The 15,273-nt window shown below is 36.6% G+C and overlaps 2 protein-coding genes across 3 annotated transcripts; both read right to left on the minus strand.

Moving 5' to 3' along the window:
- Positions 1-269: 269 nt before the first annotated feature.
- Positions 270-10,276, minus strand: LOC128677819 (pickpocket protein 28-like). Of its 2 annotated transcripts, none has more exons than XM_053758938.1 (14): positions 10,038-10,276; positions 9,129-9,323; positions 8,683-8,812; positions 7,327-7,442; positions 6,955-7,057; positions 5,879-6,024; positions 5,320-5,428; positions 4,893-4,982; positions 4,563-4,702; positions 3,164-3,294; positions 2,491-2,550; positions 2,225-2,396; positions 906-1,079; positions 270-468 (listed from the first exon to the last, which is right to left on the minus strand). In XM_053758938.1, the coding sequence occupies exons 1-14, from the start codon at positions 10,052-10,054 to the stop codon at positions 423-425; spliced, it is 1,629 nt and encodes a 542-aa protein (XP_053614913.1). In that variant the 5' UTR covers positions 10,055-10,276; the 3' UTR covers positions 270-422. The 2 variants fall into 2 exon arrangements, with proteins under 2 accessions (XP_053614913.1, XP_053614914.1); XM_053758939.1 differs by lacking the exon at positions 10,038-10,276 and adding an exon at positions 9,505-9,526.
- Positions 10,277-10,723: 447 nt separating this feature from the next.
- Positions 10,724-14,962, minus strand: LOC128677820 (alpha-amylase 2-like). The gene is made up of 9 exons (XM_053758941.2): positions 14,804-14,962; positions 14,445-14,615; positions 14,069-14,220; positions 13,668-13,848; positions 13,139-13,254; positions 12,471-12,978; positions 11,906-12,106; positions 11,323-11,484; positions 10,724-10,808 (listed from the first exon to the last, which is right to left on the minus strand). Exons 1-9 carry the CDS (start codon positions 14,804-14,806, stop codon positions 10,797-10,799), a joined length of 1,506 nt encoding a protein of 501 aa, XP_053614916.1. The 5' UTR covers positions 14,807-14,962; the 3' UTR covers positions 10,724-10,796.
- Positions 14,963-15,273: the final 311 nt, after the last annotated feature.

Here is a 15,273-nt window from a genome sequence, read left to right on the forward strand (position 1 = left end):
TCCAAAGGACTGTTGACGTCAAGCAAGCGGCCGGTTGCAAAAACACAGGCTCACAGCCAAATATTCAAAATTTGAAGGTTTTTTACGCTGACCCCGGGCTTCGCGGCTTCACAATCCCGAACACAACTTATACTTATTTTCAAGCACGAGTCTTTATTAATCTAAGTTTTCAAGATGTATTAAGTACCTCGGTGGGTATTATTGAAATTTCGAACAAAGGTAACAAAACAACCGAACACAAACCGAACATAAATAATAAATACAATAAATAATATAGTATTTATTTATTTATTTCCTTAATTAATTCATCATTTAGAATTCTAGTAGCACTATGAGATTCAGTTAATGGCACTATTGAGACAAATAATGTTAGTAGTTACTTAAGTATTACAAAAATTACTTAAATATTAATATCACTTAAATTATTCTGCTACGACTCTTGATGATCTCCGGATTTGACACCATAACCTGAAAATATAAAAAGCACTGATACAAATATCAAATTAGTTGGAATTATGTTGGTAGTAGACGCTAAAGAAAATATTGTTTTGAAAAGATGAAGAAGTGAATCATAGAAAATCAAGCTTTTTATTGTCGTCGGTCAGAAAGATCCGCCGATCCTAGTCTACCTATGTGGAAATGGCTTATCATAATTATGCATTGCCGATTGGAAGTAAATGAAGCCACGTGTAACATTTCATGACCGTGTTGTTAAACGTTGAGGAATAACCTCGACTGGAGCCAAACCTGGGTGCACCACACGAGTATAATAATATGGTTTTGGCATCCAAAGGTTAAGGTTTTTCAATAGATCCGTTTCAACTATTTGATATGGATAGACAACAGGTAGAGATCGATATAAATAGTAATTCAATACTTGGAGTCTGACTGCTAAAATATCAAACCTCATGGTGAAGTAGTAAACAATCTCTACGAGACTGAGGAAGGAGAAGCCCATGAAGAGCCCCATGATGCCGCCGCAGTTGGCGACGAAGTCGACCCCGCCGTACAGCTCAGAGCGACGTAGCGATGTGAACAGTTCTTCAGCGAAGTATACGACGAGACCCGATGGCAGACGCCTGCGAAACATTGGTATTTAGGTTTATAATTTTGAGACTATGACAAATTCATGTGAGTTGTGTAATCTAATCTATATACTTACTATTTTTATAAAGAGGTAAGCGTTTGTGAGTTTGTATGTTTGAGGTGGGTAATCTCCGAAACTATCAAACCGATTTCAAAAATTATTTCACCGTTAGAAAGGTACATTATCCAACATTGCTATAGGCTATGTTTTATCTCAAAATTCGCACGGGAGCGTAGCCCCGGGCAACATCTAGTATAAGTTAAAGTAACTTGTGATAGAAATAAAAACCTGAACTGGCGTCAAGATAATGATAGACTACCTTGCAGAATTAGTTGTGTACCCTGAATAGTAAATATGTAGATTAAATATTTATCACAGAAGAATCATTAGTTCTTTACAACTAGGTAGGGGCGAACTAATCGCAAATGCATTTCTTCCAGCTAACCGTTAGGTGTCTAAACACTAGCTTCACTAAGTAAACTAGTAACTACACATAATAAACTAGTACAACCAATGTTCAACCTTATGATAATACAGAGGCTTAATTTTTAGGTATGGCTTGAACAAGATTATTCAGATTATATCATAAATTTGGTTTTTTGGGATTCTAGGAAGTGATGGACACAAAACTATTATTATAGATGAAAATTGTGACACTGAATTACGATATTGGGTGATATTGGATGTCACTGCAATATAAAATGTACACGACTGACCTCGATGAATCCCTGTTGCACAAAAATAATATTACGATTGTATTATTAAAAATAACGTAACACACACAATAAAAAATTATACGCTTAAGACAAGAGATGAGGGACGAGAATTCCCATTTAAAAAAATTCATTCAATCAAAAAATCTTATTTGACTGGAAATGATAACTAAACAGCACATTGTTTTAAACTTCACATTATTTTTTAACCTGTTGGTAGGAACAAATCAACAAGCAGTAATTTCGATGTAAATAAAAGTTGATAACCTCAAAGATAATCTCATATTAAAAAGGCTCAATACAAAATATGATCATTTGATCCTATTTTTATTTTCTTGTTTACATTCATGACTTTCAATTAAAACTTGGTAGGTATTCCAAAAGTATATATCATACGGAAGTGAAAAGAAAATCATCAACTCACAACTCGTTGGCAATGTCCGGGTTAGGGTTCTTGTGGTAGTTGGTCAGGTCGTAGACGGCCTGGGACACTTCCGCGTCGTACTTCAGCTCAGTGCAGGCTTGGAGACAGTCGCACTTCGTGGTCTCCCGGGCGGCCTTCGGGTCTAGAGACGACTTCGACAGGGACAGCTCCTCTGTAACATATGCGTTCGAATTGTCTCCTTATATGTATGAGGTGTGAGTAAAAAAACTACTTTACCTTAAGTTTCGTAACATAACATAGCTTACCTAGAGCTGCAGTGACGCAACTTCTGCTTCCAGCACCACATATTTTCGTCTCTGGTCCATCTGAAATTACAGATCATTTTATCAATTTGCATTTTTAAAAATATATGCACTTAGTAATTAAAGTTCCGAACGTCTTATGGAGAAGCGAACAAGTGTGTAATCTATTAGAAGAAGTCGCTATCAGAAAAATAATTACAGGCAATAGCATCAAAGTGAAATAAATCCTTAAACTCATAAGTTCGATCACAACTCACAATCAATGTCTGGGTTAGCATCATCAAACATAGGTACATATCGGTTGTGGTTGGAACCGCACTCAACTTTTCTGCGTATGAGAAAAAAATAGTATTGCCGAACTATCGATAGTTTTACAATCGATAGCTTATTCAATCGAATAAGGTCATACTAACGATAGAGCTAGACTATTGATAAAGAACAATACTGTCAATAGTATCGACTCGTGATGATTATTAGATATTCGATAGTATCGATGATCGATTATAGATATCTAATATCGCAGAGCAAGACTATCGATAACTATCGGTAGTATTGTTTTTCCTCAAACTATCGATAGTCAATCGAAACGCAATCGATAGTTGACTGTCGAACGGCAACACTAGAAGAAAGATATAAGTAGCCCGAGCTTGGAGAAGAAGATTGTGTAGAAACTTACGAGGCATGTACAAGGGCACACAGTCGCATCGGAAAGCGGTGTGGTTGGAAGCGCACTCCAGTTCACAATTTCTCTGCGTGTAGATGCGGAAGAATCGAAGATATCGCTCTTCTGGGAAGAAGCAATTGCGTCTGGAAGATAAACATTACAAAACCTCTTTTTTGTAGTCGGTTAAAAATTAAAAGTAACATTAACATTGCAGACTTGCTGGTACATTCTTTTAATGTTATACCGGTTCCACACTATCGCCGAACTCGAACAGATGCCGACACAAATTCATGAACATTGCGTATTTATCACTATGAAAAATCAGCAATGTATGCCTCATCCGCCAATTTCGGCAATTTCCCCGATAGTGTAGCAAAACATTGGTTCTAAAAGGTTATTAATGATTTTAACGTATTCAGAGTTACATTAATTATCTATTACTTAACTTAACTTAGGTCTATACCAATTTTTTTAAACAAATCGTTTAGTATAGCAAAAATGCAATATTATGTTATGGAGAACAGTGATAGATAACTCTGACGGACTTTTTAGCTTTGTAGTTACCTATCACATTTTTTTCTTTAAAAAACATTTTATAATATTCAAGGTCTAGGTCACCGAGTAATGTACCTAATTATAATTTGGATCCGCCACGAGAATGTCAATCTGACATTTTATAAAACGTTAGGGTCTAACAACTAGCGAAAAACAAAACAAAAAGAGGATATAATTTATTTAATAACTCATCAATTTTAGCAAGCTAACACATTTATTATGACTGACATGACCTTTGACGTCATTTTTAATGGATTTATATTTTTTCCATGTTTTAGACTTAGATTAGGAAGATTACAGGCAATCAACGCTAGATTTTTACTAGGAAAATATTAATTATCGATTACAGAGTGAAGCACCTTATGTGAAAAAGTATTGAAACCCAAGACAAAGAAAACAAATTACTTACTTACTAGGCAGGTACTTATTGATTTATACAGAGTCAATGTAAGTGTGTAAATTATATTTAAAATTACCCAGTAGCAGTAACAATTTTCTAAATAATGTTAATAGCAAACTTTCCAAAACTTTTTAATTTTTTTCAAGTCGCCAGAAGACATCGAACTAGCATGGTTTTACGACTATCACCTTGTAGCATTGTTAACCGACTAACACACTAACTATAATCATATAATGTGCTGGTATACTCACGATGACCACTTCACTTGAATAGCTCGTATGTAAGGTTGTCTATTTGTCTACCTAGATCTTAATGTGAAGTTAGTAGTCGTAAAGCTTCAAACCCGTTTTCATAGACCACTGTGAAAACGATTACATACCTTACATGATCTACATAAGTATACAGAAGAGACTCACCGAAAGCAGAATATAAATAAACAACCAAATAATATCTTACTTATGAGGCGGGTAAGGCCGCAGGCCCTCAGAGGTGTCAGTGACTCTCGGAGTGACCGCAGCGGCGGACTGGTACTTAATAGGCAACCTGAAGAAGTTCTGGCCCATGTTCGGTAGCTCCGCTGGACTGTGCAGCCAGATCTGTAATACAAGGCATTTTTTTAAACACTGCGCAATCATTAATTTCAATACCTTATACTAAATGCCTGTCAAAAGAAAACAGTGAAAAAATATGGATATTTTATTATTCAGTAGTTAATTATATGAGTTAGGTATAAAATAAAGAGTCAAAGATGAACTTAAAAAGCTGTAAAAACAAACTTAATATGACCTTGAATCCTTGGACAGGTCCTCGACAATCAAGGTCTTGGTCCCGGACATCCGTCAGCAGGATTACTTCAAACTCCACGCCTCCATAACTCTGAAAAAAAAACGACGAAACTCTGATACAAGACTTGCATGACATGACTAGTTGAAGTTTATCATCACTCATCATTATTTTAGGCACAGAAATCGACCAGTCTAATCCATCGCTTTCCCGTTGCCTGGCTGGTAGTTTACCAACCGGTCTCTCTCCCTGTCTCGGCCACCACTCTGCCTCTGCTTTGGTCTATGGATCTTCTTCACTTCTAGCCAATTCGTCTGGCCTATTCGTCTACCTATCTGCTTCGATCCTCGTTACGACGGCGATATAGTATTCAAGTCATATTAAATAGTTCATCTTTAAAAATTTTAATGTTGTGAAGTCAGGTACTTACAGGGCCACGTCTCGGATACGTCTTTATGGTTTCTCCTGGTGGATATCCCTTCCCTAAAGTCCAGGCACTCTTGTTATGACCCGCTACATGGTAATATTCAGAGTGTAGGCTGAAAACAACATGATTTTTATAAAAAATAAATAACTAGAAATAAAAATCTATAGCATAAAATTGTTACTATCTTAGCCGTCTCTATCACTACGCAACGCAGCATCTCCCAAGGTAAACTACATTAGTTGCTTTATTAAATATGACTCATTTGGGAGGTATTCTCGATAAGCCTGTGGGTTGGCAATTAGGTATATTGTAAATCTATATTTATTCTTAGATATTATAAAAAGAAGTGACACGAATGTCCGTCTGTATGAACGGGATAATCTCAAAAGCAGCTTTTCATCAATAGATAGTGTGATTTCTGAAGAAGGTTTTGGTATATTTATTTATTTATGGTTTTACCCGAGCGGAGTCGAGACGAGCCGCTAGGGAAACTATAAATTTGAAGCCATTTTTTGCCACACTGTTCTTGAACAATGGCTGAAACTTAAACACGTAAACTTACTTTTCCATCCGGAACATCTCCTCAGCAGAGAGCATGTTGAAGGTGTAACAGAAACCATCCTTGGTCAAGGTGTGGTAGAACATCTGACTGCATGTCAGGTCGTCCCACAGGCAGTCCAAGAACACATCATCCATAGTCGGTGCTAACTGAAAGAAAAGTCAGTGGGTAGTAGTGTCTAAACCATAGATATATTATTTTCTAGTTGGAGACGCCAGTGCAAGTCACCTGGCGGGTGATCGTGATCAGTCCTCCCCTCACATACTGGGACCATTTGCCATAAAAAATAACTTGCGTTATAGTTTTTAGGATCGTCATGGATAAAGACGGCATGATACTGTATACGCATCAATTCAGAGGTAGTTGGGAAATTGTATAAGGTAACTATAAATTTACCTAAAAACGTAATAATAAACTTTGACTTCAGGTTTGGTTTCTTTGAATCTAAAACTTTATTTCTGCCTTCACAGAAAATACAAAAATAAACCAGTGACCGGTTATAAAAGCAAGGTTGAAAAGGAATTAGACAAAAAAAAATGCAAAGCAGGTGACCTTGACATTATACTTAGATAACGCATGGAAGATCTTCACTTCGCCAAACTATAAAACATATTGGGAGGCCTTGACTGATACTGTTTGCATAGAATTCCGCATTATGACGTAAATGTTACTATCGTCTATCGTCTCACCTACCGAGGTGCCCACCACAAATAAAATAGGTGACCGAAAGGTTTGGTTCCTTCTTCGATTAATATTTTGAAAAAAGAAACTAAGTAAACTAAACTAATGGAATTAGTAGGTACCCCGTTCCATGACAAAGCCAGAGAAAATTTTTAGTCTGATTATTAATTACATCATTCGAATAATGATGTGACATGACATCATGAATTAATAAGTACCTAGACTGAAAATATACGGGCAATGAAATCCACACTGCTGTCACATATGTGAACGCTATCCTACAGTACGGCCCCCCTGCCCCCTTTTCTATTCATCATCTGACACGAGACACAAAAACTAAGAGGAGAGGTCAATAAAATAAAAAACACAACAGTTTTTTTGTTCAATATTGAACTTACCCGCAATATAGTTTCAACAGAGCTCTTATTAGCAAATATGGGACCGTTGTCAGGGTCTGATGCGTAGTTACATAACAGCAACATGTCTTGGAAGGTCTTCAGGCTGTAACAGGTGCAAAACACGTAAGAGACTTACGTCATACAACAACACGAGTAAAAGTAAGAAAGCCAACCCTAGGCTCCAATGTTCCATAGTCGCAGAAGAACAGGAAAAGTTCTCGGATTTGACGTTAAAATCGTTCGAACAAGATCAAAGTCGATTTTACAAACTAAAATTTCTTTAACACCCCTTAGCATAAAATGTACTTAATAGTACCACAGATTATATAATTCTTCGAGGAGTAGTAGTACGATAATAAAAAATATACACACTCTTCAGGACTAATGGTGGGCGGTTTGCTCCACCTTTCAGCGTTAGCTCTAGTGAAGTTGAACACTCGCTTCCTTGGTTTTGTTTCTGTGCATATCGTAACAGCTGGAAACGGGATCTAGAATTTCAATAATAGCGGTTAAGACAACTACTTGTATAATTATAACAGTAGACAAGTGATTTTTGACATCATTTAAGTAATGTATAATGATGTATACACCATACATTTTTGATTATGCAAAAAAAAATTAAAGGCCCTATTAATACATGTGAGTGGTCAAAATTTAATATTATCGTTTATCACCAAAGTTATTGAGGTTTGCGTTTATCCCAGATTAACAATGAATTTATGGAAGTAGTTTGAAACTCCAATTATTCCAATTCATAGTTTATCGTGTTCTCTCGCTCTCGCGTGTATAGACAAAAAATAAAAAAGAATTGCCAGAATTTATCTATGAAATACGACTTTGTGTGAACCGCTGCACTGAACCAGTGAACCTACCTTTACTATGAAGCTTGGTAGTCAGGTCACTCTAAGTATGATAACCAATTATTATAGATTCTTTTGGATACATTTTGGATTTCGATTTTTTATGTTTGTAGTACATATTATCAATATTTATTTTTTATTATTAATTATCAATAATTTTATTATTAATTATCAATAATTTTATTATTTATTATCAATAATTTTATTATTTATTATCAATAATTTTATTTTTTAGCATAATTAAAAATTGATGGTATATATGTCCTAAGTTTAATAAAGAATTTTGAATTTGAATGAATCCGTGTGTGGACGAATCATTTATTTATTTAGTTCCATTTTGTTTTGTCTGCCTATTTGAAATATTATATAGGTTAACTAGCTTTAGACCGCGGCTTCGACCGCGTGAATTTCATAGTAAAATCTCAGTCATTCTTTAAGAAAAATGATGAAGATTATGTTTACAAAATTGTATTAAGTTCTTTCCATACAGTCTTTCACCCCCCTTTTGAAGGGGTTGAGGGTTAATTTTCAGAAAAATCTGAAACACGTATTCATTAATTTGTTGTACATAACTAAAATCCAAATTTTCAAGTCACTAACTTCAACCCTTTCGCCCAAAAAATACTCTCTTAGTGCTCACCTCACCCACACTCCCCAAGGAACCTACATGCCAAATTTGAGCTTCTTACGCCCAGCAATTTCGGGTGTACGTCGTCTGTCAGTCGGTCAGTCAGTCAGTCACTCAGTAACGGAAGAGTTTTATATATATAGATAGTGCATATGAATGTACGATCTCAGCGCTCCCTGATCCTCGCGCCAAGGGTAAATAGACCCTGGTGATTCCTACTTAGTAGTAAGTAGTACTTACATGCCAGACAGAATTGGAAGTGTCAGCAAAACTGACGATGACCGGGGACTCATCCCACTTGTTCCACACCTGGAGGATCAGGTAACCGCACACTACGATGCTGCATATCACCATTATCAGCCACCATATCCTGAAATACACGATTCATAAAATATTGCTACACAACATTGTAGAGATGGAAATTTATGAGCTTCATAAGCACAATGGGTGCTTTGTGCTACGTAGCGCTACGTGGCTACGAACAGCTACGAAGCTACGATCAACGCGCCCATTTTTCAACATCGCTGAATTAACATTATGTAGGTAACTCATTATTATTTAATGTATTCTTCTTCTTAGCGAGTCGATTCTGGTTTATTCTTCTTCGTTCATTCTTTGTAAGGACCAATACCTCGCCACTGCCAAAGCATTGTTGATATGATAGATGATATTGTAGCTATAATTACCTTTCCACCCAAGTGATGCCTCCATCAGCGATATATCGGAATCCATGTAGGGTAGTACTGGACATGTACTCCCGGAAGTTGTCCCGGAACGGCCGCGGCGACTTCTTCGTCTTCACCGGCTCCAACTCCTGGAGGCGCAGCTTCTTCTCCGTCTTGTTGTAGTCGCCCATGTGGTAGCTCTTCGGCGACACGTGACTGGGATAAAAAATATATACAGGGTGTTATGAAAGACACGATACTATGGATTTTTAACTTTATGCAAAGTTTCAAGTGAATATTAATGTTTCTTAAAACTATTAAATATCATAAAAGATTTGAAAATCTGGCTTATGAAGTGAATTCACGAGTATTATTAGTTATTGCTTTTTGGGAACACCTGTGTGAGCACTGCGAGCACCAGACGGGTGATCAGTACTCCCATATTGGGACCATTTCACCCAGTGAATTCACGAATAAGTTAAAATCTTTCTTAGCCGCGTTTGTGAACAGGGTCCGCATAAGCTATCGTAAAACACATAAGACTAAATATGACTTGTTTGATCTGATCCACACTGTAAAAAATAAAATACTAAGGTACTTAGTTATTTTTGTCGATGAGCTTTTGTTTTATTCATCGTTTGGGTTTTAGGTAAATGGCAGCAAATGTTGTTTATATATAGCTTTTGTGTGTCATAATGAATAAGTGTCACTATTACTATGACAATACCAGTATAGTACCTATTTTGATAACAAGCAATGTAGTTGATTACGGGAGCGGCTGCTTCATTAACCTAATAACAGTGAAATACCTACGTATGTACTAAATTCCTAAAGCAAACATATAGGTGAATAACTTGCAAAGAAATATAATAGTGATGTTTTTTTAATAAAACTTCTTTTGAATAAATAAAAATGTTGACAAATACACACCTGAAATCTTCAGCCATGATTTTGCGATTTCCCAATTCAACAATATTAAAGTTAAATTACAATATCACAGTCAAAATAAAGTATCTGTTAAGGCTACTTTTTATAAAAATATCATTCAGGAGAATATGTTTTAAAAGAAACAAATTTGTGCATTCCGATATCGCAGGTACGTCCACACCGCGTCGATACAGTTCACGACTCGCCAAAACTTTTGTAGCCAAAACCAACCGGTTTTAACCATTATATTAAAAGTCCAAAAAGGCTTGCGATCACGAACACCCCTCGTGTGTTATAAGATTAATTATGCTATAATAATTACATGGGTATAATAATACTAACATTTCGAAGGATTAAGCGTTTGCTTGCGTGCGTTAGTTCTAGAAAACGAGAAAGTTCATGAAAGTGAGACAGATAAAATAATCGAAAACATTTTGGCAGTAGCATTCTAACTGCACGAGCTGCAATCTCCGTTTTTGGAGAACTTTTGAGACAAGTTATAAAAAATTACAGATTATATAAAACCTGTGATTTTAACATAATATTATTTTTTGTCGATTTGAAAATTATCTTTGGACCTACCTATATTTCGTGCGTGATTTATTCCTACAATTCTTTGATTAATGCGAGATAGTTATAAGAACGTAGTGTAATTGTATTTTTTTAATGCTAGTGAAAAGGTGGTAACATAAAAGATATTATTTTATTTCGAATTTATTGCATTTATTGCTCTTGTGTCTCAGTCGGATCATCGGCAAAACATTACAGGCGGCTCTGAAAAAAAATCAGTAAAATTGTTATAGTGAATTTGTGACATAATTTATGTCTATCAAATAGTAAAGCTAGGAAAATTTCCATTTCATATATGCAGGGGCATTACATACATTATCCGCTTTGATAGAATAGCGTATTAGGTTAGTATAGTTGATAAATTTTATGCAAACAGTTCTAAATATGTATGTAATTTAAAGCTAACATAGGCGAGTGGCCCCGCCTTCAGTTTACAGCTAATCTAGATAAAAGCATTTGTAGCGTTTTAACATATGTGACACATATTTTTTATAAAACCTTGAATAGAGATTTTCCGAAAATAATTATTTTAAATAACAATTTTCAACAACTTTTCTCTCTCTCTTCAGAGCGTTTTCCCGGTTTCTTCCTTAGCTGTTAAAAAGATTAGCCCAGAGCCGGCTAAAATACTTTTTCTTATTTTTTATACTGTCCCTGGGCAGGTCGGCGTTACAGACCAAACAGGAACACATGATGGAAGAGACTGTTGTCATCTCACCTCGGGACCAACATGGATGGCCAGCATCATGTCGTAGTCGTTCGCACCGACGTTGATAATCGCTCGCCCATCATTGCCAACTGTCACGGTTTTGCCTTGACAGGAGTTGCCCACTTTGTTGCCCGAGATCACATCGCAGTAGTTGCCTGCTGGTAGACAGGTCTGAAAACAACAATTTGATTTAAATTACGACCCATAGTGGGTTTTATTCATATATTTCTTTTATCTATGGTTTCATTATAGTCCGATACGCGCTTATAAATAAGACTTAAATTGTAGTTATATTTTTACATCAGTAATCAAATGGGTGTTTCCACCAGATAACTTCAAAACTAATATTTTACTTCAGATATCATAGTGGTTCGGTGGTTGACGAAAAACACGTTCGAATAATAAAATTCATTCTGCTGTATGTAGTGACAGTTTTTTTTTATTACACTTCTATTATAGCTTTTATTTATAGCAAGCATATGGAACACAAGACATGTTTCGTGTTTTCTTGAAAACGGTTCGGATTTTGATAAAAACTCCGAAATAAAACTCTAACAATATTAAAGGGTGTAATGAACAATGTTCATCATACTTGCAAATTCTGATTCAGGTTCCAATAATCGTTATTGAAAGCGATGAAAGCATTGCCGCCTCTGCAGAAAGCTATCTGGTTGCTGCCGTTGTCCCACCAGTAGTTGATGCCGGCGTCGGCTGCGGCATTTCTGAAGGCTACCATCGCGTAGATCTGCCGCCAGCGGTGCTGGCAAATCCAACCGTTGCCGCATGTGCCGTCCTTGAAAATAGAAAAGTAAACTGTGTAATATCAGATACGACACTTCGTAACTAAGATGTGTGCAACCAACCTGTTGTGTCGTCCCGAACTCAAGGAATTTGCATAAAAAATAAACTTGAATAAATAAACTTTTGAATGAAAATTCAGCTGAGATTATCCACTTGGGAGATTATGTACTTTTCTATAAGGTTTAAAGAATTTTAGTCCGTTCAATCGCCTCATACAACATGGAGGATATGAAATGCTCTTATTCTAAGACGGGCATCACAAATCACAATTATTTGTAGGTATTGTTTCACATATTTCTTTTATCTATGGTTTTAGTGGTAAATATCTAAATAAATGTCAAGTACTGCAAACTAACCGAATTAATAGAAGGAGAAATGATATGACCTTGGCTATTCATCGGCGGGCCAACTTCCGAATCCAAGAAGTCGTAGCTACTCATGATCTGTGGTTCTCCGTAAGGATGCGCCAATAAGAACGCTATTGCACCTTTGTACGGTCTGGGTTCCTTATACGTCAGCATCCAACCGCCTCCGCCATGTCCTCTTTCATTATCGTGATTATCAATGAAAGTTAAGGCATCACTATGGGCTAATAGACCCCAATCAGGGCCCCAAGAGGTCAACCATCTCAATTGGTTGTTCCCTCTGAAAGCATTGCTTAACTCCATGCCGACTCTGAACTCTGTGACGGCTCCAATAGGAGTGTATTCCTCCCTGGTGACGGCTTCGCCGCCGTAGTCAATGACTTCTTGGTAGATGTAAGGACGGGCGTTGGCCGGGAAGCCGTGAGCTGTGTTCAGGTTGTGGAGGCGGTCGTATATGATGCGAAGGTCTTCAGGCCACATGTGCTTGGCTGCGTCGATTCTGGTTGAAAAATAAAGGTTGTGGATATATACCGTTATCGTCGGTTCTTTTTTTATTTTAACTTGGATATTTAAATGGCTGCTAAGTATTCCTACATGTAAGAGATTAGTAAAGTGAGCAAGTTCTTTCAAAGCGAGACTTGTAATATTTAAGTTTTCACCTGAAACCAGCAACACCCAAGTCGATGAGATCATTCATAAAGTCGACGATCTTTTCCCTGACATGCTCCAAAGATTGGTCCAAATCCTTCAGTCCAACCAACTCGCAATTTCGTACCTAAAATTATAATAAAACGTTTGCTTAATTATCGTACTTGGGTACTTTATTAACTGATGGATGCTCCCAATTATTACAGCTACGTATTTAAGGTATATATGGATCCTAATCGAAAAGCGCACACCGACATTGGTTACCAGATAGATTGACGTGAGTAAGTGATGTGGTGATCTGAGATGTGACCATTTTTTTCTCAAGACGCAAGACGAAGGCGTCCTGAAGACGCAATGGTCCCAGATTCCCAAAAGGGTAGCTACGGCTCTGGTGTAGCAAAATCATTGATAAAAAAATATATGCGTCACGAATCAAAAACATAGAAGAGATTATTTGTTTCCTCTTTTGTTTCACGGAGCAAAGTTATGACGTAAAAACGAAATGCGAATTCTACCAAAGAAACAATTGCTTATACTTACCCTCCAGGCGTTATTGACATAGTCCATGCCATTTATGCCGCAGGGAGGCCAGTTGAAGTCGGCCTGGGTGTATGGCACAGCAGGGTAGTACCATTGGTTGAAAACCGCAGTACTACCGGCAGTTCCCAAGTTTTCTGGAGGCTCTCCCGTCATGTGGTTGATTACTGCGTCCACATATATCCTGGAAATCATTGCGGAGTGAGATTTGACCTTCCGTCTATCCATCCATATTATTTTAGTTACTTAACTTTTATTTTGTGAAGTGAAGAAAATATATATTTTTTATATTATAGTAAATTTTAGCATAGTAGGTACTTTTTGCGATTGACTGACTTCATATGAGTGGTTCTTTTTTTAGTCTCGTCTTGTATTTATGTCTGTCTTTCATTTTTAATTTTTACCTGACTCCGACGTCATTACACCTCCTCAACATGTTCGCAAACTGTTGCTCGTCGCCAGACCGCGTCACCAACTTGTAGGACATTGGCTGGTACCTCTCCCACCATGGTCTGTTGTATGTCCACAGGACTATATTCTCATTGGGGGGAGAAATCTGTAAGCAAGTGCTTATTCAGTATTTATTAACTAGCGAGCTATGCATAAGATTATTAATGGCGGTCCAAGTACTGACCCTTGAGGCACCGCTATTATGACAACTATCATCAAAATCTATCATCAAAACTAATATTCGTTTTTTCATATAGGGACCGTATAATCTTATCCAGGAATAAAACCGGTACTATTTTGTTATTTTTATAGCGCGTGTTTGTGACCCACCTGTATCCCGCCATAGCCTCGCGGGCCCAGGAATCGTTCACACTCGTCCGCAATATCGTCCCATTTCCACTCGAAGAGGTGCACATTCACTGATCTCCCAGGAGCATAGTACGGATTCTTGTAAGCCGATGCTGCGGCTATCAAGCATAGTAAAATAGCCGAAGCTGGCCGCTAGAATAATAAAATAAAAATAAAACTTATCCGGCAAAAAATACTTGCAATATTTTCCAGCCGGTCATAGAAGCGTGACGATGATGAAGAGCAAGTTTGTAGATTAGTATCTTTTTATAATAAAAATCTGACGGAAAGATCTAAATAATATATTACTAGTTAACTTTAAATATTTAAAAAAAACTAACCATCGTTGTGGTTGTGGCCGCTGAAATTGATCTTTCTGTTATGTCCTGTTTATATCTTGGTTTTTGATTATTATAATCAGACTATCCGATTTCTGATCGGATTTACTACATTATCAGATAATTTGAAATTGATGATTATTGTTACCACCAACGGATATTCTGCCGTCCAAACGTTTGATAGGTCTTTTATCATTACATACTAATCCTGCGATTCAGATATGGTAATTCTTTTACCACGTGTAGGTCTGTACACCGTCCCACTGTATAAAGTATGGAGACATTTCGAGTTTGATAAGATTCCTATGATAAAAGTATTTATCATAGTAAAACTTTTTTTTAAGTACCTACTTATAATAGTTTTACTATGATAAATACTTTTATGTATTTACGTACATACGAACTTATAAAATATAGGTATATTTTATTAGTGTACTTTAATTACATACATAATAAGGTTGTATGTTTATAAA

This window comes from Plodia interpunctella, chromosome 18 (assembly GCF_027563975.2).
Source record: "Plodia interpunctella isolate USDA-ARS_2022_Savannah chromosome 18, ilPloInte3.2, whole genome shotgun sequence".
In the NCBI taxonomy this organism is placed as follows: domain Eukaryota; kingdom Metazoa; phylum Arthropoda; class Insecta; order Lepidoptera; family Pyralidae; genus Plodia; species Plodia interpunctella.